Source organism: Chiloscyllium punctatum, chromosome 1 (assembly GCF_047496795.1).
Source record: "Chiloscyllium punctatum isolate Juve2018m chromosome 1, sChiPun1.3, whole genome shotgun sequence".
In the NCBI taxonomy this organism is placed as follows: Eukaryota; Metazoa; Chordata; class Chondrichthyes; order Orectolobiformes; family Hemiscylliidae; genus Chiloscyllium; species Chiloscyllium punctatum.
In genome coordinates this window covers 153,887,118-153,910,061 of record NC_092739.1, presented here as the reverse complement: position 1 = coordinate 153,910,061, position 22,944 = coordinate 153,887,118, and the positions used below count along the sequence as shown (strand labels likewise).

Below are 22,944 nucleotides of genomic sequence, written 5' to 3'. Positions count from 1 at the left end.
CTCATCATCAATGGCACCTGTGCTGCCATCTGTCCTCCGCTGCCTTGCCACCATCTACAACCAATATCAAAGTTGTCATTCTTCAAGCGCCAACTTTTGCCACTGGGTCGATTCTCCTCCGCCAGTGCTTGCGCCAGACCAATAAATGTCAGAGTTGCATCTCTCATTGCTGGGTCCACCACGCCGATGTCACTGTGATGCCTTCTGCTATTGTTCTGCTGCACCACCAGACCAAGCCAACAGACAAAGTTGCTGATCCTCAGGTGCCATCTCTCGCTGCTGGGACTACCTTGCCACTATCAAAGTAGCGTCTGTCAATTCCATTACCAGGTCCTGTGCTTGCCCCGGAAAAGTGAGTAAGGGCTCAATCTAGTCGCCTTGGGCTCACTTACCGCTGCCACAAGATCTGTGCTGAAATCCCACAGTGCAACAATACTGTCTGAGCTCAACACCAAAGATAAGTTTTTAAAAAAAGAGAGAAAAATACAAGCAAGGAGAAGACAAGAAAGAAAAAGAATGGGTGAGCCCTGGCTAAGGAGCTGTACTCCTCTACCATCTTGATGCCCTGTACTCTTGCTATTTTCTACTTAAATGTCTCTCACTGCACTTGCCAGCCTTGCTTCTCTAATGCATGGAAGGGATTATTAGAGGAACCTTGGAGACTTTCTTTGGTCAATCTTATAAATGGTACACATGTCTGCCACTGTGTGTCATTAACAAAGGGAGTGAATGTTGAAGTTGGTGCGTGAGGTTCCAGTTAGACCAGCTGATGTGCCCTCGATGGTGTCGAGATGCTTAAGTATTGTTGGTGATGCACTCATCCACGCAGGTGGAGACTTTCATCCCAATCATGATTTGTGCCTTGTAGGTGGTGGGCAAGCTTTAGGGAGACTGAGATTACATCCTCTACCTTCTCTTGTAATCACAGTATGTATACAACTGTTCTTGTGATACTAGTATTCACATTGAGGTACTCCAGGATTTATACCTAGGGGTTACAAAGGATTAGTGATGCAAGTTCAAGTCAATGGCTAAACTTGTTTTTTATATATCGTTGTCTTTCTTGTAAGTAGTATATGTCCTGGGAAGATTGCTAATTTTGAGTCCAAGGATATGAGTTAGTTAAGTGGATTGCTCATGGGTTGTTTGATTATTTTTCACAGCTTTCATTCTGTACATGTTCACAGAATTCTCCAATTGTCCCAGCTTGGAAGAAGACCATTCGCCCATTGTGTCTGCCCCAGTTCCCCAAATAAATAATTTACTGAGTGCCATTTTCCTGCCTCTCTCTGTAACCCTGCATATTCTTCCTTTTCAGATACAAGAGCAACGCTTTCCCAGACCTGCAGTGGGCCTCTATATTTCTACAAAATCAGAGAACATCTCTGGGACATCCGCACCCATCAACCCCACCGCCCCGTGGTTGAGCACTCCCCCTTCCCATTCCGTCAAGGACATGTAGGTCCTGTGCTGCCTCCACCGCCAAACAGTTGCCACCCGACGCCTGGAGGAGGAACACCTCATATTCCACCTTGGGACCCTGCAACTACCCGGGATAAATGTGGATTTTAACAGATTCCTAATTTTCTTGCCCCCCACATTATCCCAGTCCCAAGTCTCCAACTCCACACTGCTGTCTGGACCTGTCCATCACTTCCCCCTCTAATCACCACTTCCCCCTTACCTTCATCCAGTTATTGCTTTCCCAGCTCCCTCCCATTTATCTCTCAGCACCGACCCACGTGCCTGATTTCTAATGAAGGGCTTATGCCTGAAACGTTGATTCTCCTGCTCCTCGGATGCTGCCTGAGCTGCTGTGCTTTTCCAGCACTATCGACTCTGAGCTCCAGCATCTGCAGTCCTCACTTTCTCTTCAACCTTAATTGAATCTGCTTCTGTCATAAAGTCAAGCGGTGCATTCCAAATTTTAACAACTCGTTGCATGAAAGCATTTCTCTTCATGTCTCCATTGTTTCTTTGAGGATACTTAATGCTTTATGACCACTTTCACAATTTGCTACCACATTGGATGCATATGTGCATTAGTTATTCAATTCTCTTTTCCTGTGCCTTCCTTTAGAATTATTATTCTTTCATGGGATGCAGGTGATGCTGGCAAGTCCAGCAATTGTTTCCCATCCTGATTTGTCGCTGAACCAAGTGGTTTGCACTTTTGTTTCACAGAGCACTTACACATTGCTGGAGTCGGTGAGCGAGACAGTGGTTTGGTCATTTCACTGGGCTAGTAAGTCAGAAGCCCCGACAAATACAGTTGTGATGTGGGTTCATATCCCTTCACGATAGTTGGTAGAGTTTCGACTTGATAAATAAAATCTGGAATTGAAAGCTGACCTCTGTCGCGGTGACCATATCATGGAATATCGGGGGGAAAAAACATTCTAGTCCATTAATGTCTTTAAGGGGAAAAAAATAAATTTGCAGATCAGAATAGTACAGTTGATGTAGTTTATGTAGATTTCGGCAAAGCCTTGGACAAGGTCTCCCATAGGAGACTGGAAAGAAGGTAAAAGTATATAGGATCCAGGGTAACTTGGCAAGTTGGATCCAAAATTCACTTCGGGGTGGGAGAAAATGTTTGCTGGTAGAAGAATGTGTGACTTAAGGCAAGTTTTGAATGGCATACCATAAGGATCAATACTGGGTCCCTTATTGGTTGTGATCTCTTATAAATGATATAGAAAATACGAGGCACAGTGCAATCATCAGAAAGAAGCCCAGAAACGTGACTTAGATCTAGGTAACAATAGTAGCAAAAACTAACCACTATAGTTACTTAGAAATGAACTGGTGATGAACCAGGAAGCCTCTCCATCTGTTTGCAGATGGCAAGAAAATTGACTGGATGGTTGTCAGTGAAGAAGAAGGTGTTAGATTCCAGCAGGATTTGGATGACTTGGTCACATGGACAAAGCGGTAGCAGATGATATTTAATCGTGTTAAGTGAGAACTGATGCACCTTAGAAGAAGTAACAAGGAATAAGGGAGTATTTAATGAATGACAGGGCAGCACACAGCTCAGAGGAACAGATGGATCTTGGGATGCTTGTCCACAGATCCCTGAAGATAGGATGGTGGGTTATTAGGATAGCTAAGAAGGCATATGTGTTACTTGGCTTCATCATTAGTGGCATAGATTATAAGAGCAGGGAGGTTATGGTGGAGTCAAGAGTGTGGTGCTGGAAAAGCACAGTAGGTCAGGCAGCATACAAGGAGCAGGAAAATTGACATTTTGGGCAAAAGCCCTTCATCACGGATGAGGCTGGGAGCCTTGGGGGTGGAGAGATAAATGGGGGGGGGGGGGGGGGGGGGGGGGGGGGGTGGGGTGGGGCAGGGGGGAAGGTAGCTGAGAGTGCAGTAGGTGGATAGAGGGTGGGTAAAGGTGATAGTTTAGAGGGGAGGGTGGAGCAGATAGGTGGGAAGGAGGATGGACAGATGGGACAGGTCATGAGGACAGTGCTGAACTGGAAGTTTGGACTAGGGTAAGGTGGGGGGAAGGGGAAAGGAGGAAACTGGTGAAATCCATCTCTACTTCCTGGACCCATCTCTAACACTTCTCTCCCCTTCCTGGACTTCTCCGTCTCCATCAACGGTGACCGACTCAACACTGACATTTTCTACAAACCCACCGACTCCCACAGCTACCTTGATTACACCTTCTCCCACCCTGCCTCCTGCAAAAATGCTCTCCCTTATTCTCAATTCCTTCCACTTCGGCCAACTGTGCTCCCTGGAGGACCAGTTCCACCTCAGAACACAACAAATAACTTCCTTCTTTAAAGACCGCAATTTCCCCTCCCACGTGGTTGATTACGCCCTCCAGCGCACCTCATCCACGTCCTGCATCTCCACCCTCGAACCCCACCCCTCCAACTGCAACAAGGACAGACACCCCACCAACCTTCGTATACATTGCATCGTCCTCTGCCATTTCCGCTACCTACAAACTGACCCCACCACAGAGAGATATTTCCCTCCCCACTCCTGTTGGTTTTTTAAGACCATTCCCTCCGTTATTACCTCGTCAGGTCCACGCCCCCATCAACCCACCCTCCCCTCCCAGCACCTTCCCCTGCCACCGCAGGAATTGCAAAACCTGCACTCACACTTCCCCCTGAGTCATGGATGTACATCCTGATTCTCTCCAAAACAATTTTTGAGTAGACCATTGTTTGATAGTTAAAATGAAAAATAGATCATGTCAAATTTCAGACGCAATACATTCCAATACTGGCCTAACATTAACATTGAATGAGCAAAACAAGTTCTTCTAGCGTAGCTGCAGGTCAGTGGATATTAAAAAATGATCTAACATAATCTACTGTTATAGTTTCTGCTTTCACTCTGATATTATTGGATAAAGGGGTGCCCTTGCACTGTTGGAATCAAGCTAAGATTATAGACCTTGAGAATACAAGATATTTATATTGTTCTGGAATGTCTCCATATGCTGCCAGGAGTACAAAGTCTTCGGCGATATCCAATATGTAATATTCCAATATTTTCTGTCTTTGATTTTGCAGCATATTGTTTATCTTTATATAAAGTAGTATTGTTTTATCCACTGATAATGTATTAGTCTATGTAAATGTCATGATTTGGAGGTGTTGGTGTTGGACTGGGGTGTTGAAGGTTAAAAATCACACAACACTCAGGTTATAGTCCAACAGGTTTAGTTGGAAGTACGAGCTTTTGGAGTGCTGACAGTCACCTGATAAAGAAGCAGCGCTCCGAAAGCTAGTGCTTCCAAATAAACCTTTTGGACTAGAACCTGGTGTGTGATTTTTAACTTTTTGTAGATGTATGTTGTTAGGTTAGTGCAGTGTTTCTGTGGATGGGTGTCAGTAGGTGCTGAAGGATGTATCTGTATTTGTGGGGTGTCTCTAGTTGTATGGTCACTGGGGATGTGCCAATATGGCAGGTAGTTCCTGAGCATGTGTGAATATTTGATAGGAATTTTGTGGAAGTTTACTAACTTATTGGAAAGGAGCTCCTGGGAATTTATTTTTCTTTGCCTTGCCCCTCTAGACCTCTGACATTGCAAAGAAGTTCACGATAATGACACACAAGCATTTTCAAATTGCTGCTTTAAAATGGTAATGCCTTGTTAAAGAAATATGGAATGATATCCATTCTTTTCCATTTCAAAAGGACAATCTTGAAGGACCGAGGCTTCTTCCGTTACCTGCATACTGCCATTATTGTCAGTGGAACCATGTTAGTATTTGGTGGGAATACTCACAATGACACTTCAATGAGCCATGGAGCTAAGTGCTTCTCTTCGGACTTCATGGCTTATGACTTGGGTGAGCTGCTGGATACTTTATATAAAGTAGTATTGTTTTATCCACTGATAATGTATTAGTCTATGTAAATGTCATGATTTGGAGGTGCTGGTGTTGGACTGGGGTGTAGAAGGTTATATTTTATATTTTATATTATATATTATGTTTTATATATATTTTATATTATGTATTATGAATTCATTAGTAATGTTCCCGAACTTGCATTTTAACTAACTGGCGCTCTTGTTGCAACAATGTTCCAGTTTTATGTTGGTCTTTGGGCAAGCACTTTTTGTTTTGTTTACTTTCAGTTCACACACAGCACCTCATATCTTATTAATGTCTTGAACCTCTATTTATTTCTAAAGATAAATCATTTTCCTGTTACTTTGATGAGCATAGATTAGAAATAGAATCTGGGACATTCCAGTTCAATGTCGGAGTCACCCGGTGAGCCATTGTGGCTAGCTTTTTAAGTCATTGTTTGAAACCTTTGAACTGATTGTAAAACTTACTTTTCTGAACAAAACAACATACGTTTCTTAGTGACCAGTGCAAATATTAAAATGATTTCAATAGTTATACCAGTAACCAGGTGTTAGAGTTTCAAGATTGATAGCAAGAGATGAGAAACGTCTTCACTCAGATTTGTTGGAATTTGGAATGCACTGCCTAGGAGAGTGGTGGAGGCAGATTCTATATGAGCTTTCAAAAGAGAGCTAAATATTTATTTTGCAGTGATTAATTTAGAAACATAGGAAATAGGCGTAAGAGTTCAGTCCTTCAAGCCGACAACACAATCCAATAAGACCATGGCAGATCATGCAATTCAGTATCCCATTCCGACAGGCCACATCCAGCTCCCTCTTGAATATATATAATGAACTGGCCCCAACAGCTTCCTGTAGAAGAGAATCCCATGAGTGAAAAGCATTCTTCACCATCTCAGTCAGGAATAGCTTTCCTTTTATTCTTAGACTGTGATCCCTTGTTTTGAATTTCCCCAACTGTGGGGACATTCTTTCTGCACCTAGCCTGTCCAGTTCCATTAGAATTTTTTTGTTTCTTTGTGACTCCCTGCTCCCCCCCCAATTCTTTTAAATTCCAGTACAAGCCCAGTCGATCCAGTCTTTCCTCATGTCAGTCCTGCCATCCCATGAATCAGTCTGGTGAACCTTTACTGGACTCCCTCAATAGTAAGAATGTCCTTCCTTAGACTAGGAGACCAAAACTGCACACAACACTGAAGATTTGGCCTCACCAAAGCCCTGTATAACTGCACAAGACATTTTTACTCTGATACTCAAATTCTGTCGCTATGAAGGACAGCATGCTGACACTACCTTTCATCATTGCTTGCTGCACCTGCACTTTCAGCGACTGTTCCACCATGATGCCCAGGTCTCATTGCATCTCACCTTTTCCTAAATTGCCAACATTCAGATGATAATCTGCCTTTCTGTTTTTGTGGCGGACATTGATAACCTCACATTTATCCACATTATATTGCATTTGCCAAGTATTTTCCCACTCTGCCCATCATTGCAATTCACCCTGCAGCCTTTTAACATCCTCCTGACAGCACACACTGCCACCAAGCTTAGTTATCTGCAAATTTGGAGATATGGCATTTGATTCCTTCATCCAAATTGTAAATATATATTATGAACGGCTAAGGTCTTAGCACTGAACCTTGGAGCACTTCAGTCGTCACTGCCTACCCCTCTGAAAAGGACTTGTTTATTCCAGCTCTTTGCTTCCTGTCTGCCAACCAGCTCTCGGTCCATTTTAATACATTGCCTCCATTGCCATGCGCTTTAATTTTTCTTATTAATCTCTTGTGTGGAAGGAACCTTGTCAAAAACCTTTAGAAAGTCCAGATACACAATACCTACTGATGCACCATTATCTTCTCTACTGGTCACATCCTCAAAAATTCCAGAAGCTTAGTTCAGTATGATTTCCCTTTTGTGAATCTGTTCTGGCGAGGACCAATTCTATCACCGCTTTCCAAATGCTCAGTTATTACTTCATCCTTAATGAAGTCCAGCATTTTCCCCAGCACCTATGTCAGGCTAACTAGCCTACAATTCTCCATTTTCTCTCTCCCTCCATTTTTAAAGAGTAAGTTTACGTTAGTTACCCTCCAGTCCATTGAAACTCTTCCAGAGTCTACAGGATGCTGGAAAATGATCGCCAATGCATCCGCTATTTCCAGGGCTACTTCCTTAAGGACTCTGGGAGCCACTCATTATGTCCTGGGGACTTATAGGGTTTTAATCCCATCAATTTTCACAATACTATTTCCTGACTAATAAGGTTTCCTTCAGTTCCTCCTCCTTGCTTGACACCTGACCCCTAGCATTTCTGGAAGGTTATTTGTGTCCTCCTTAGTGAATTCAGATCCAAAGTACTTGTTCAACTAGTTAATCAATTTAAGGGGCAACAGAGGTATGGTTGGAAATTAGGACCAGGTGGGTAGCTCTTTCAGGAACCAGTATAGACACAGGGTCAAGTGGCCTCCTTCTGTACTGTAACTTTCTTTGGTTTTTATGGTCCAGTTAATAGCGTACTCAGATGTACACGTAGACTTTTTTTCATTGGTGAATGTTGGGTTACTTGCTGGCATTATCTGCTGTAAACAAAAAGTTAGAAATACGAGAGACTACATTGCAGACATTTTGGAAAGTGGATTATGTCCAGTAAGTTGAAGAATGTAGTGTTTCATGCTGTTAAAGACAGTTGAATCAGATATCAGGCATCTGACATTGTCCACTGATTTACATGCTTGATCCTAAGAGTTGGGGTTGGATGCACTGTACAAGAAAGGATGTGGATATTTTCCCTTTTTCCATTCAGCTGTGGGCAAAACTCCTTCATGTCATTTAATTATGCTGAGGAAGCAATCGAAGGAGTCTAAACCGGTGGCACTGGAAAAGCACAGCAGGTCAGGCAGAGTCCATGGAGCAGCAGAGTTGACATTTTGGGCATTAGCCCTTTATCCTCCATACATTTAACTAACTTTAATGATTTTATAACTCTGTAACGATTCTGAGAAGATTCTGATTTGAATTCACAGTACTTGATGGGACTGAATTCTGTTGTAGTGCTGGACTTTCCTCCCTTGTGATTGAGATTCAGAACAGAGATTCTTCTCTGGTAGCAAGTGACCTGTTACAATCTGGTTCCAAGCAGGCACAGACAGCAACACAAAATTTCTCCTAATTTGGCAGTACTTAGCAGTGTTGGAGCAGGAAGGCAAGCATGACAAACAATATTTTTGCCCCTTTTTGTGAAAACTATTGAACGGATATTAACAGAAATTAGTATGCAGCTTGTGGCCCAAGGGAGAGCCAGTTACGTTTTGACAATGATTCCAGTCTTGATCCTAGCATTTTTTAAAAGAAACATTAATACTGAGTATAAGGCATGCAGACCTTTCAAAACAAGAGGAGGAGTACTTATTTTGAATGCTGTAGATTTCTCAGTTGCTCTGGTGGAATTTATCATGTTAAAATATGAGCAGAATTTTCAGAACTTTTTTTTTGTGTGAATTGGCCTGAAGTCTCCTTGGTGAGATAGAAGCCCTGAAGAGGAAGATTTATTTTTAGCTTTATATTTACAAAGTATTGAGCAAGCAAGGAAAAAGCTCATAAAAGCTGTGTAATTTCTAATAACATTGAATTAACGCAGCTTGATGGATGTATATGCCTTACTGTTTGCCTTCTCCATCGTTTACGATGGTTTGTTAAGAGGCTGTATAAACCAATGCAAATATTTTTTTCCGTGATGAAGGGTTTTACACATTTCAATGCACGAGAAAACATGATACTCTCAGTGAATTCAGGGCAATCGTGCATTTCTTTAAAGCAATAGCCTTACTGCTGAAGTTGATAAAAGCCATTATGGCTATTACATAAATGCTGAGAATGCACAGCTGATTATTCAGCATCTGAAACAAGGAATGTCATTTAACCTGACTTTTTCTTTGACACAAAAACATAAGGAGTACTTTCAAATTTGAGAAACAAAACAAATAGGTGGTGCAACTGTCTGACAAACTAGTCAGAAATGGGAGAAAAGCATGTTGATTTAGAATCACAGGCCTGAGATAGCCTAACGTCTCTCTTTTTAAACAGCATTTTCTGCATTTATTTCAGGTGCTACTAAGATGCATTTGTGTGATTTTGCTGTCCTAGCATACAGCTGCTTCCTTAATGCCTCTTGCTCTTACATGCCACCACAGAAAAACGACTTGGATTAAAACAGCTTTTGTATTGCATAATACACCTATTAGACCTCGGCTGTGGTATTGTATAGAAGTCACTACATTATAGAACAGATATAAGCACATTGGAGAGAGGGCAGCAGTGATTTACAAGAATGGTTCCAGGGATGAGGAATTTCAGGTATGAGGATAAATTGAAGAAATTGGAGGCAACATGGCAAAAAGAAGAACTGATGGAGGTTTTCAAAATGACAAGTGAACTTCGTAGAGTAGATAGGGAGAAGTTTTTCAAGAGTGAGGCAGAATAGATTTTAACGTAATGTGTAAAAGAAGCAAGGATCAAGTGAGGAAAACTTTGTCATGCGGTGTGTAGTTTTGAATATAGAATGCACAGCCTAGAAACGTGGTGGAGGTAGGTTCAATTGAGCCACTCAGTAAAGGCATTGGATGATTATTTGGATAAAAATGATGTACAAGGACATGGGGGGGAATAGGAGAAATTCATACTCAGTAATGATGCTCTTTGAATGATCTAGTGCAGGAATGTTTTTGCTGAATAGTTTCCTACTGTGCTATTTCTGTGACACTGTGAAGTTTTCTCCTGGAAAAATAATCTTGAGCAATTCACGCTGCCTATTGTCATGTTTTTAAAAACTGATTTTTTTCTTGAAGCCTGCACTCTTATAGGCCGTTGAGTGCTTGAGGGCTAATAGTCAATCAGGAGCAGTTTCTGCTCCATTAAGCAGAAGGATGTAGTTTAATTAATGCTCTGACTTTGCTGTGACTTGAAATATTCAATTTTTGTGCTTCACAAGTTGTAAAGGTATGCAGCAGAGGGCAGCATTGTCTTTGAAATGTGTGTGTGTGTGTGTGAGAGAGAGAGAGAACAGGAAGTAGTGTCTTTGCTTTAGCTGTGTACAAAGCATTCTGATTGTCTCTTGGTACCTGTTCCACTACATCTAAACACTGCTTCCAAATCAAAATTTGCATTATTAAAGATGAACTTGCATTTAGGCTGTCTTTCAGATTGCCCCAAAACAGGAAATTTAAGTATTTTTGAAGTGCTGTTCCTGTTGCAATGCAATGTTAATGGCAGATGTAATAACAAGTGTTTTCACCAGTTACTTAGATGCTTGTAGCACCCTTAATGCCGTCTGTTGGCACTTCAGAGGAACGTAGACAGTGGAAGAAAGAGCTCCAAACCATATAGAAAGATCGTGGGTGGGATGACTAAAACTAATGTCAGAAAGTTAATGGTTCTAAATGGAGGAAATTGAAGGTTTTTTTGTCTTATTTCCAGTGTATTAGGCTTGGGTAGTGAAGACATTGTGGCCAGTGTTGAAATGAAGGATAGTTGACCAATAAATTACTGTGAAGAAAGGCAGATTTTACAAAGTGTGCGGCATTCAAGTTTGTACAGGATGGGAATTGTCACAAAGCCATGGAGGAATTTAAACACAAATGAGACCTTTTGTGTATTAAAAATCAATTTATGTCAGAGGATGAAAGAGATATTATGCTTCCTGGGATTGAGAAATTGAAATCATTTTTCGTTTAAAATTATGGTCTGTTGTATGCTCATTTCCTGAAGTAAGTGAGGAATGGACCATACCTTGAAGAACTTGAGAGCAATTTAGAGTTTGATTGTTGGCATTTAAAGTGGTGTATGTTATGTGTCTGTTTAAATTAGAAATTTGACCTTCATTACATATCTCACGTGGGAGCCTTTCTGCACGCACGGAGGGGAACTGTGTTCCCAGGGTGATGGTGTTAGTAGAATCTTAGTGAGTTCCTGTTGTACCTTTTGGATAGAGCACATTGTGCAATTGGTGGTGAAGGGAGTAAACATAGAAGGTGATATGGGGTGCCAGTCAAGCTGCTGCTTTGTCCTGGATAATCTCATGTTTATTCTGAAGTTGGATGCACTGGGGAATCAGGAAGTGACTTACCCACTGCAGAGGTTCTAACCTCTGACTTAATCGAGTAGCCACAATAGTTATATGGCTCGTCCGGTTATTTCTGGTCAGTGGTGATCTGATTAGTGTTAGTGGGGGATTCATTGATGGCAATCATGTTTGAATCTTGATGGACAATGGTTAGAATCTCGCTTGTTGGGGATTGTCATTTTCTAACATCCATGTGGTACGAATTAGATTAGATTACTTACAGTGTGGAAACAGGCCCTTCGGCCCAACAAGTCCACACCGCCCCGCCAAAGCGCAACCCACACCATACCCCTACATTTACCCCTTACCTAACACTACGGGCAATTTAGCATGGCCAGTTCACCTGACCTGCACATCTTTGGACTGTGGGAGGAAACCGGAGCACCTGGAGGAAACCCACGCAGACACGGGGAGAACGTGCAAACACTACACAGTCAGTCACCTGAGGTGGGAATTGAACCCGGTCTCTGGCGCTGTGAGGCAGCAGTGCTAGCCACCGTGCCGCCCACAGAAATCTACTTGGTCAGCCCAAGATTGGATGTTATGAAAGTATTGCTGCACTTGGACACACTTAAGTATCTGAGGAATACACTACCATGTCTACAAATTCTGCTTGCTGTTTGCCCCAAGTCACAACTGAACAATTCTACTTAGTGCTATTTATCTCTGCCTCAGCACTTTGCTCGCTCATATTGAGGCACAGTCATATTTCATGTTGTTCCATATGAGTGTACGTGATAGCTTCTCTAATCTGTCGAAGATTTAATTTTCCTGTATTTCCAGTGGATGTGAGGAAGATTGTCTCCAGATGGCAGTAGAGCACTTCTGAACAGCAACATGAGAGCAGTTAGATAATTTTTTGGTTGTTCATGGTGTGTTTCTGTTGGTCTGTGTAAATCTTTGTGTCACATTTTAAATTAAGCCATTTTATTATGGAAGAGGAGGAACATAGAGTCATCGAGTCATCGAGTCATCGAGATGGACAGCATGGAAACAGACCGTTCATGCTGACCAAATATCCTAACCCAATCTAGTCCCATCTGCCACACCCGGCCCATATTCCTCCAAACCCGTTCATACACCCATCTAAACGCTGTAATTGTACCAGCCTCCGCCAATTCCTCTGGTAGCTCATGCCATACACGTACCACCCTCTGCGTGAAAAAGTTGCTCCTTAGGCCTCTTTTATATCTTTCCCCTCTCACCCTAAACCAGTGCCCTCCAGTTCTGGACTCCCCCACCCCAGGGAAAACACTTTGTCTATTTATCCTGTCAATGCCCCTCCTGATTTTATAAACCTCTACAAGGTCACCCCTCAGCCTCCAACGCTCCAGGGAAAAAAAGCCCCAGCCTGTTCAGCCTCTCCCTATAGCTCAAATCCTCCAACCCTGGCAACATCATTGTACATCTTTTCTGAACCCTTTCAAGTTTCACAACATCCTTCCGATAGGAAGGAGACCAGAATTGCATGCAATATTCCAGCAGTGGCCTAACCAATGTCCTGTACAGCCGCAACATGACCTCCCAACTCCTGTACTCAATACTCTGACCAATAAAGGAAAGCATACCAAATGCCGCCTTCGCTATCCTATCTACCTGAGACTCCACTTTCAAGGAGCTATGAATCTGCACTCCAAGGTCTCTTTGTTCAGCAACGCACCCTAGGACCTTACCATTAAGCGTATAGGTCCTGCTAAGATTTGTTTTCCCAAATTGCAGCACCTTGCATTTATCTGAAATAAACTCCATCTGCCACTGCTCAGCCCATTGGCCCATCTGATCAAGATCCTGTTGTAATCTGAGGTAACCTCCTTCGCTGCCCACTACACCTCCAATTTTGGTGTCATCTGCAAACTTGCTAACTACACCTCTTATGCTTGTGTCCAAATCATTTATATAAATGACGAAAAGTAGAGAACCCAGCACCGATCCTTGTGGCACTCCACTGGTCACAGGCCTCCAGTCTGAAAAACAACCCTCCACCACCACACCTCTACCACAACCCTCCACCACCCACCTTTGAGCCAGTTCTGTATCCAACTGGCTAGTTCTCCCTGTATTCCGTGAGATCTAACCTTGCTAACCAGTCTCCAATGGGGAACCTTGTTGAACGCCTGACTGAAGTCCATATAGATCACATCTACCGTTCTGCCCTCATCAATCCTCTTTGTTACTACTTCAAAAAACTCAATCGAGTTTGTGAGACAAGATTTCCCAAGCACAAAGCCATGTTGAACATCACTAATCAGTCCTTGCCTTTCCAAATGCATGCTGGAAAAGTGCAGCAGGTCAGGCGGCATCCAAGGAACAGGAGAATTGATGTTTCGGGCATAAGCCCTTCTTCAGGAATGACTTTCCTCATTCCTGAAGAAGGGCTTATGCCCGAAACATCGATTCTCCTGTTCCTTGGATGCTGCCTGACCTGCTGCGCATTTCCAGCAACACATTTTCAGCTCTGATCTGCAGTCCTCACTTTCTCCTTTCCAAATACATGTACATTCTGTCCCTCAGGATTCCCTCCAACAACTTGCCCACCACCGATGTCAGGCACACTGGTCTATGGTTCCCTGGCTTGTCCTTACCACCTTCTTTAAACAGTGGCACCATGTTTGCCAAACTCCAGTCTTCTGGCACCTCACCTGTGACTATTGACGATATAAATATCTCAGCAAGAGGCCCAGCAATCACTTCTCTAGCTTCCCACAGAGTTCTAGGGTACATCTGACCAGGTTTGGGGATTTATCCACCTTTTATGCGTTTCAAGACATCCAGTAATATGGACATTTTTCAAGATGTCACCATCTGTTTCTCTACATTCTATATCTTCCATGTCCTTTTCCACAGTAAATATTGATAGGATGAGAATCTAGAGTATTTAAACAAATACACAGTAAGATATGTTAGTTGTTGTATCAAACCAGTAACCCAAGAGTCAGGAGTTCAAATTTCACAATGGTCAGTAAATTGTCTGGTTTGTATGTGACTTCATGCCTGCGCAATATGGTGAGAATGACAGTAAGTAACAGAAAAGTAAATTGGATATGCTGAAATCTCAGTCTTACATATAAATAAATTAATTTGATTGTGCAAAATATAGAAAGAATATGCTTTTCATTTCTAAAGTTAACCATACCGTAATGGATCAAACTAATTGAAATTATGAAATAAAACCAGTGTGCTGAAGACTCTTAGCATGCCTGACAGCGTCTGAAATGAAATAGCCTTCGTGTTTTGAGGCCCGTGACGACTACTTTTGAGTTGCTAGATCAAACTTATGACAGCAGTTAGTATAAATGGAATGGGTATTGCCATATAATTTCTCTTAATTCATAACCAAGCTTTGATCTTGTAATTGATTTACTTTTATTTTTCGACAGCCTGTGACGAGTGGTCTGTGCTGCCTCCGCCTGATCTTCCTCATGATATCAATCGGTTTGGTCACTCGGCTGTGTTCAACAATGGGTAAGGAGCAGGGATTTCATTGGTCATGTTAATAGCAAACATTGCTAAGACTTGGACTATTTAAATATGTATATATTTATATGTTTTGATGAGTCTTCTGTGTTTATTTTCATGATAAGCTTTATGTTCAAGTAAAACCAAGGAACAATAATTCAGTACCATTGTTTCCTTCAAGAACATCATGCATCTTTTTTGTATCAAGTCATTTTGGGCTTCTGCTTTTTCGACATAGCAAAATCAGCACTCCTCTGGGTTCCTCCATCTTTGGGTCTGTTCCTTCTCAGTAGCATTGTGATTTTCTTCTTAGCATCGTCCCTTATTTGGAGCCCTCGTGTCATTTTTAGGTAGGTGAGCCAGCACCTCCCCTCTTGAAATCAGATCTGTCTTGAACCTGCCTGGGTGGAGAAAGTAGTCATAGGATGCACAGCAACTAATTAAGAAGACGAATGGAATTTGACCATTATTGAAAAATATGTGAACACAAACATGCAGGGCACTGATGAGGGCACAGTTGAGGTTACAGTTTTAGTTTTGGAAGAAAGGTTTGCAAAGAAAGTAGGTCAGAGAAGCTTCTCTAGCCTGATTTCTGGGATTAAGGCATTGATTCATGAAACGTGTAGCGTAGTTTGGGGCATTCCTCATTGATGTTCAGAACAATGAGGTGATCTAATAGAAAGAAATAGGATTCTCAAGAATGAAAGCAAATTACTGCGGATGCTGGAATCTGAAACCAAAAGAGAAAATGCTGGAAAATCTCAGCAGGTCTGGCAGCATCTGTAAGGAGAGAAAAGAGCTGACGTTTCGAGTCTAACTGTCAATTGTCTAATTGATAAAGGGTCAGTTAGACTGGAAACATCAGCTCTTTTCTCTCCTTGCAGATGCTGCCAGACCTGCTGAGATTTTCCAGAATTCTCAGGAAACTTGACAGGCTAGGTGTTGAGAGAATGTTGATTCTTGGACGATGGAGTTCAAATATGAGACGTTGCATTTTGGTAAGGCAACTCACGGCAGGATCCTTGGGAGTGTTACCAAACAGAGAGCTTTGGGTGAACATTCACAATTCTTGGAAGGTACAGTTACAAGTAGATAGGGTTGTGAAGACGGTGTTTGGTATGCTTACATTTATTGGTCAGTGCAAGGAGTATGGCAGTTGGGAGGTCATGTGGTTCTGCAGGACATTGGTTCAGCCACTTTTGGAATTCTCCTTTCAATTGTGGTCTCCCTGTTATAGGAAAGTTGGTGTTAAACTTGAAAAAGGTTCAGGAAAGATTTGCATGGATGGTCCTGGAGTTGGAGGATTTGAGCTACAGCGAGAGGCTGAATAAGTTGGGGCCATTTTCTCTGGAGTGTAGGAGGCTGGGGAGTGACCTTAGATGTCTAAGGAATGATGATGGACAAGGCTGAGTGAACAGTCAAGACCTTTTCCCCAGGCTAGAGGGGTCCAAAACTAAAGGGCATAGGTTTAAGGTCAGAGGAGAAGGTTTAAAAGGGACTTAAGGGGCAATGTCTTCTCGCAGAGGGTGCTGCCAGAGGAAGCGTGGAAGCTGGTATAATTACAACATTTAAACGGCATGTGGATGGATATATGAAGAGGAAGGGATGAGAGGGATCTGGGCCAAATGCTGGCAAATGGGCCTAGATGAATTTAGGATATCTGGTCAGCATGGTTGAGTTGAACTGAAGGGTCTGTTTCCGTACTGCTCAACTCTCTGACTCTTGTGAAGGAATCTCATGAATGACATGCTTTAATTGCAAGTATATTCTTCCTAAAATCACCTATTTCAAGTGTACCTGCTATCTCCCATTTAAGATGGAGAGAATTCTCCTGGAGGATACTTTCAAGGTTGAGTTTGGCAGATATTTTATTACAAGGGAGTTGAGGATTATTGGAGCAGGCAGGCAAGTGGAATGTAGGTCACAGTCATGTTCGCCTTAGCTGAATGGGTCACATGGCTTACTTTTTTTTATAATCTTAGTATACTTTGGCATTCTTTTAACGGTATATTGTATCACCGGTAACTTGTAAACATCAGTAGCCACCGATTAATTTAAGCTGTGTTCAAGTTGACGCTCTTCCTTTAACTTCTGAACTGACATCCTGTTGATCACTAAGAGGAGTATGTTCCCATGAATGCAGATGGTTTGTGGTTGCCCTTGCAAGGCATTGTCCCTGCACCCTTTGTACGTATTTCATATTGAGCGAAACTTGCATTTGTAGCTATAATTGTTGCAAACCCTTTCTACATTTGACTGTACCTTTTTTGCATCATGGTATAATCACGCATCTTTTGTTAATGAATAGTCCACTTATGCATGAAGGTATTGCAAAGTGGAAGGTTTAATTGTACAGTAGTCTCCTGTACCTGCCGGTGATACGTTCCAAGACAGACTGTAGAAACCGTGGATAGGAGCGAACCCATTCATTTAAATGGGAAATGTACCTTCCCAGCAGCCCTGGTCCCTGGTCCTGGAATATTCCCAATATGCTCAGCCCGTGGTAAACTGCGGGTTACTGAAACCGTGGTAACAGGACCCGCGGATACAGGGGTCACCCTGTGTCACTATGTGGTGACTCAATGTTAATCTAATTCAAAGTTTTGGGATTCAGGTTTTCAAGAAGTGTACTTTTATGTCCATACATAATTAGCACTCCGAGGTTTTTCAGTTTAGAACATAGAGAAGTACAGCATAGAACAGGCCCTTCAGCCCACAATATTGTGCCAAGGATTATTCCTAATTTAAATAAAATAATCTAACGTATGCACCCCTCAATTCACTGCTGTCCATGTGCATGTCCATCAGTTGCTTAAATGTCCCTAATGACTCTACTTCCACCACCACTGCTGGGAATGCATTCACAACTCTCTGCGTAAAGAACCTACCTCTGACGTCTCCTCTATACCTTTCTCCTAATATCTTAAAACTATGATCCCAGTCAATCTGCCATTGACTCTATCCATTCCTCTCATTACTTTGTATACTTTGATCAGGTCACTTCTCTTCCTCCTCCTCTCCAGCGAGCACAGTCTGAGCTTAGTCATCCTTTCTTCGTGAGACAAGTCCTCCAGTCCAGTCAGCATCCTGGTAAACCTTCTTTGCACCCTCTCCAAAGCCTCTGTATCTTTCCTACAATTGGGTGACCAGAACTGGACACAATATTCCAAGTGTGGTCTCACCAGGGACTTGTAGGGCTGCAGCAAAATCTTGTGGCTTTTTAAACCCGATCCATCTGTTAATGAAAGTCAAAACACCATATGCTTTCTTGACAACCCTCTCCACTTGGGTGGCAACTTTGAGGGATCTATGCATTGAACACCAAGATCCCTCTGTTCCTCCACACTGCCAAGAAACCTGTCTTTAATCCTATATTCAGCTTTCGAGTTTGACCTTCCAAAATGCATCACTGCATTTATCCAGGTTGAACTCCATCTGCCATTTCTCAGCCCAGCTCTGCATCCTGTCTATGTTGTGCTGCAGCTTGCAATAGCCCTCTGTACTATCGACGACACCTACAACCTTTGTGTCATCGGCAGATTTACTAACTCGCCCCTCAACCTCCTCATCCAAGCCATTTATAAAAATTACAAAGAGCAGAGGCCCAAGAACACAGTCCTCACCAATGACCTTCAGGCAGAATACTTTCCAACTACAACCACTCTCTGCCTTCTGTCAGCCAACCAATTCTGAATCCAAATTGCCAAATCTCCCTGTATCCCACACTTCCTGACTTGATGAATGAGCCTACCATGGGGAACATTATCAAATGCCTTGCTGAAATCGTATGCACCACATCCACTGCTCAACCTTCATCAACCTTCTCGTCACATCCCCCAAGAAGTTTTTAAGTACTATTTGCAGTTCTGCAGTTTGACCATAGCAATTCACTGGATGAGCTGAAAATGTGTTGCTTGAAAAGCGCAGCAGGTCAGGCAGCATCCAAGGAACAGGAGAATCGACGTTTCGGGCCCTGAAGAAGGGCTGATGCCCGAAACGTCGATTCTCCTGTTCCTTGGACGCTGCCTGACCTGCTGCGCTTTTCCAGCAACATATTTTCAGCTCTGATCTCCAGCATCTGCAGTCCTCACTTTCTCCTCAATTCACTGGTTGAGGCAAGTCTGTTAAATGTTCAATCATAGTGGTCAGATTATCTGTGCCATGCATGTTCATAGAAGCTAGTATATTGTCTCTGTATGTTTAACTTCAAAGCTACATGGTTATGAATCTGCAATAAATATGAACATGTGCTGACAACCTTTCGGGGGTGGATAGCATCTCTGGAAGAGAAAGATTAAGTTATGTTTCCACAAAATAGGATATAAAAAAGTGTTAGGGAAGCCATTTTTGAGCAATATGTCTGGATGGAGTAGACCAAGCATGACAATTTCTTATGAGAGATTTTACATTTTGCTTCAAGTTCTTAAGAAAGATTGTTGAGTCAGATTCTGGGCAAGTATAAGGTTGATTTGTGTTTTTTCTCGTTTTCAGCACAATGTACATTTTTGGTGGGTTCAACAGTCTTCTGCTCAGTGATGTTTTGATGTTCACACCAAGCAATTGTTGGGCTTTTTCTGATGAAGCGGCATGTCTTGGGGCAGCCCCAGGAGTCCGTTGTGTGTGGAATACCAACATGCTGCGATGTATACCCTGGGAAATGGCATCTGCAGAAGAGGCTCATCAGGTTCTTGATATGTGCCCCAACAAGACATGTACGTTTATATTATTAATATTTCTGGTTTTGGCATTCTAAGTTTTACTTTAATGTTTCTGAATATTTAACATTTTTTGTGCTTTTCTGCTTTGATTTTAAAATGCCTCTTTGACTTGCCATTGATTTTCTATTACAAAACCAAACTCTTAATGCTTCCACAAACCACAGTTATTACTTTTCTAAAAGGATAACTAGAATAAGCATGAGAGCTGGCTAGGTTATTTCAATTCCATTGTTTCTTTAGTGTGCCTCAGTCACTGAAGTGATTTATTTTGAGTGCATTGCTGACAACTTGGATTTGTGAAGGTATGAAATTCTAAATGGTTTTTCTGGTGCACTGGGTTCTTTGTTCTGAGGATATTGGGGTTTAAGATAGCAACACTTCAGTTATTTGTGTATTTTGAGGAACTGTGTTGCCCTGAAATGTGTTTCACTGCTTTTCTTTTTTGTAGTGTTTCCCTACCTCGTTCCCCGCGTGCTCCAACCCAGTAATCCTGGTAATATGCATCAAAACAATTGGGGAGGGCAGTCGATTAGTTATGAGCCCTGGTGTGGTAGCTTTTACTGGCACATCTCCTGCATTTCTTCATTCAGATCAGTAAGGGCATGTTTGGGATCTGTTGCCTTTGTTGGCAAACTACTTTATTTTTCCTGTACTCAATTCAATGTCGAGTCTTTGTTTCATGTTTGAATCAGTTGATGTAGAATATGATGGAATAGCTGTAACTTCTGTTTGCGAAGAGTGAAGTGTTGCACAATGCTGAAGTCAATGGCTTGATCATGTCCATGGTGATCTCTAGCACTGATTGATCAACAGCAAAATGATATGTATGCTGCAACACTAATTATTGTGGCAACAACACAAAATACTTCATTAGAACAGTTTAGGGGAAATGGGGCTTGCATCATTTTAAGCTGGTGTTTTCTTCATGACAGGATTGATTTGCACACAGTTTATGTAATGCACTTACCACAATTTGTCATTTAAGAATATGTAGTAAATGGGTTGTACTACAAAAACCAATTTATATGGAAATCTTTTGATGTTTGCAGTACTATTTTGGATCAAGTTCAGTTTGGAAATTCCCTGGAGATGTAGCAGTAAAACAATCACCAGGCCCTGCTGGTGGTAGAGCAACAGAGTGTGTTTAGTTGGATGAAATTATCTTCATTTAAATAGTTGCAGAGTGTAGGATAAAATATCAGTACATAATACCTTGTATTTCTAATTAAAACTCTTTTATTCCACACCACTGTCCTACAGATGCAGATAATGAAAAATGTGATCAGTATACTGATTGCTACAGCTGTACAGTGAACACAAATGGCTGTCAATGGTGTCATGATAAGTGTTTGTCAAAGAACAGTAACTGCACAGAAGCCACTGTGAGTATGCCGACCAAATCTTTTGAGTGGGGATAATTAATTAATTGCTCTTCTGGAAGGATAATCATGTACTATAAACTAGTTTTGTTGCACTGAAAGTGATGATGTATGGTCGTATCTACTTTAGTTTGGAACATAATGAACATGTAGATACACTGGCTATACTGCTCCTCATCCTGGTATAAAAAGTATTAATGAGAAAATAAAGATGATATGCATTTACATAGCAATTCAGAATTCTTTGAGTAGCTGTCGTGCCTTTACATCAGGATGGCAGAGGAAACCCTTAAATTCAGATGATGGCTTGAGATCCCTAATTTTCACATTACCAACTAAAACACTCCATGTGATATCAAGAAACAGCTGGATATTGCAAGGGACTTTAGCCCTGACAATATTCTAGTAGTAAAAATAACAATAGGGGATCATTTTACTCGGTTAGCTGGATGGCTTGTTTGACATGCAGAGTGATGTCATCAGTGCAGGTTCAATTCCTGCACTGGCTGAGATTACCATGAAGTAGTGTCCTTCTGAATGTCTCCCTCTTGCCTGAGGTGTGGTGAGCCTCCTGTTAAACCACGGCCAGTTGTCTCTCTGTAATCAGAGAGCAGCCCAGTGGTCCAGTGGTACGACAGTGAAGTTATTTTTATTCTAATGATACTGAAGACGTGCTCCAGATCTGGCCATGACTCTAGCCAAGCAGTTCCAGTACAACTACAACTCTAACATCTCCCCAAAAATGTGAAAACTGCCCAGTTATGTCCTATACACACAAACTCTGCCAATTCATCTGCTCTCAATCGTCAATAAAACAGCCAAAGGGGTCATTAACAGTACATCAAGCAGCAGTTGCTAGCCATAACCTCACTGATGCTCACTTGGGTTTTACCTTGATAGCTCGCCTCCTAACCTTCTGAAAGCCTTGGAAGCTAGCAATGGACCAAAGAGCTATCTCCAGAGGTGACATTAGACTGATTTGCCCTTTGTGACAAGGCCACATTTGACTGAGTGTGGCATTAAGGAGCTGAAGCAAAACTGAAGTCAGTGATAGGTGGGGGAAGTCTCTCTGCTGGTTGGAGTCAAATCTGCATAAAGGGAGATGTTTGTAATATTTGGAAGTCAGTTATCTCTGCTCCTGAACAGCTTTGCAAGAATTCCAAAGGGTAGTGTCCATGGCTCAACCATCTTCAGCTGCATTATCAATGATCTTCCCTCATCAGGTCAGAAATGGGGATGCTAACTGACTGCATAATATTTTGCCTTTTGCAGCATCTCAGATGCTAAAATGGTCTGTCTTCAAATACGTTAAGACCTGGACAGCGTTCAGATTTAGTCTGAGAAGTGGCAGGCCACAGAAGTACCATCATCCCTTGACATTCAGTAGCAATGCCATCGCTGAATCTCCCATGTTCATCCTGGGAGTTTTCATTGCCCAAAGGCTATATTGAGCTAGTCATATAAATAGCATGACTACAAGAGAAGATCAGTGGCTAGAATTGCTGCAGCAAATAATTCACTCACCTCCTGACTCCTCAGAACCAGTCACGATCTGTGAAGAGCAAGATGGCCCAGTGATGTGTTGCTAGACCATTAATCCAGAAACTCAGCTAATGTTCTGTGGACCTAGGTTCGAATCCTGCAGTGGTGGAATTTGAACTTAATAAACGAAAACTGGATTTAAGAATCTAACAATGACCATGAAAACCATTGTCGGAAAAATCTATCTGGTTGGATAGAGGGGCTTCAGATTGGTTTCACAGGTCGGCGCAACGTCAAGGCCAAAGGGCTTGTGCAGTGCTGTAATGTTCGATGGTTCAGTACCTGCCATCCTTTCCTCTGGTCTGGCCTACATGTTACTCCAGATCCACAGCAATGTGGCTAAGTCTCAAAGAAATGAAATCAAATGGATCA

The 22,944-nt window shown here is 42.1% G+C and overlaps 1 protein-coding gene across 1 annotated transcript in view; it reads left to right on the top strand.

Annotated features, from left to right (window-relative positions):
* atrn (attractin) overlaps positions 1–22,944 on the top strand; it is a 394,002-nt gene that overhangs the window by 115,779 nt on the left and 255,279 nt on the right. The window contains exons 10-13 of the mRNA XM_072577202.1: positions 5,170–5,324; positions 14,855–14,939; positions 19,425–19,645; positions 20,912–21,033. Coding sequence (XP_072433303.1) covers positions 5,170–5,324; positions 14,855–14,939; positions 19,425–19,645; positions 20,912–21,033 — 583 coding nt within the window. The remainder of the gene's footprint in view (positions 1–5,169; positions 5,325–14,854; positions 14,940–19,424; positions 19,646–20,911; positions 21,034–22,944) is intronic.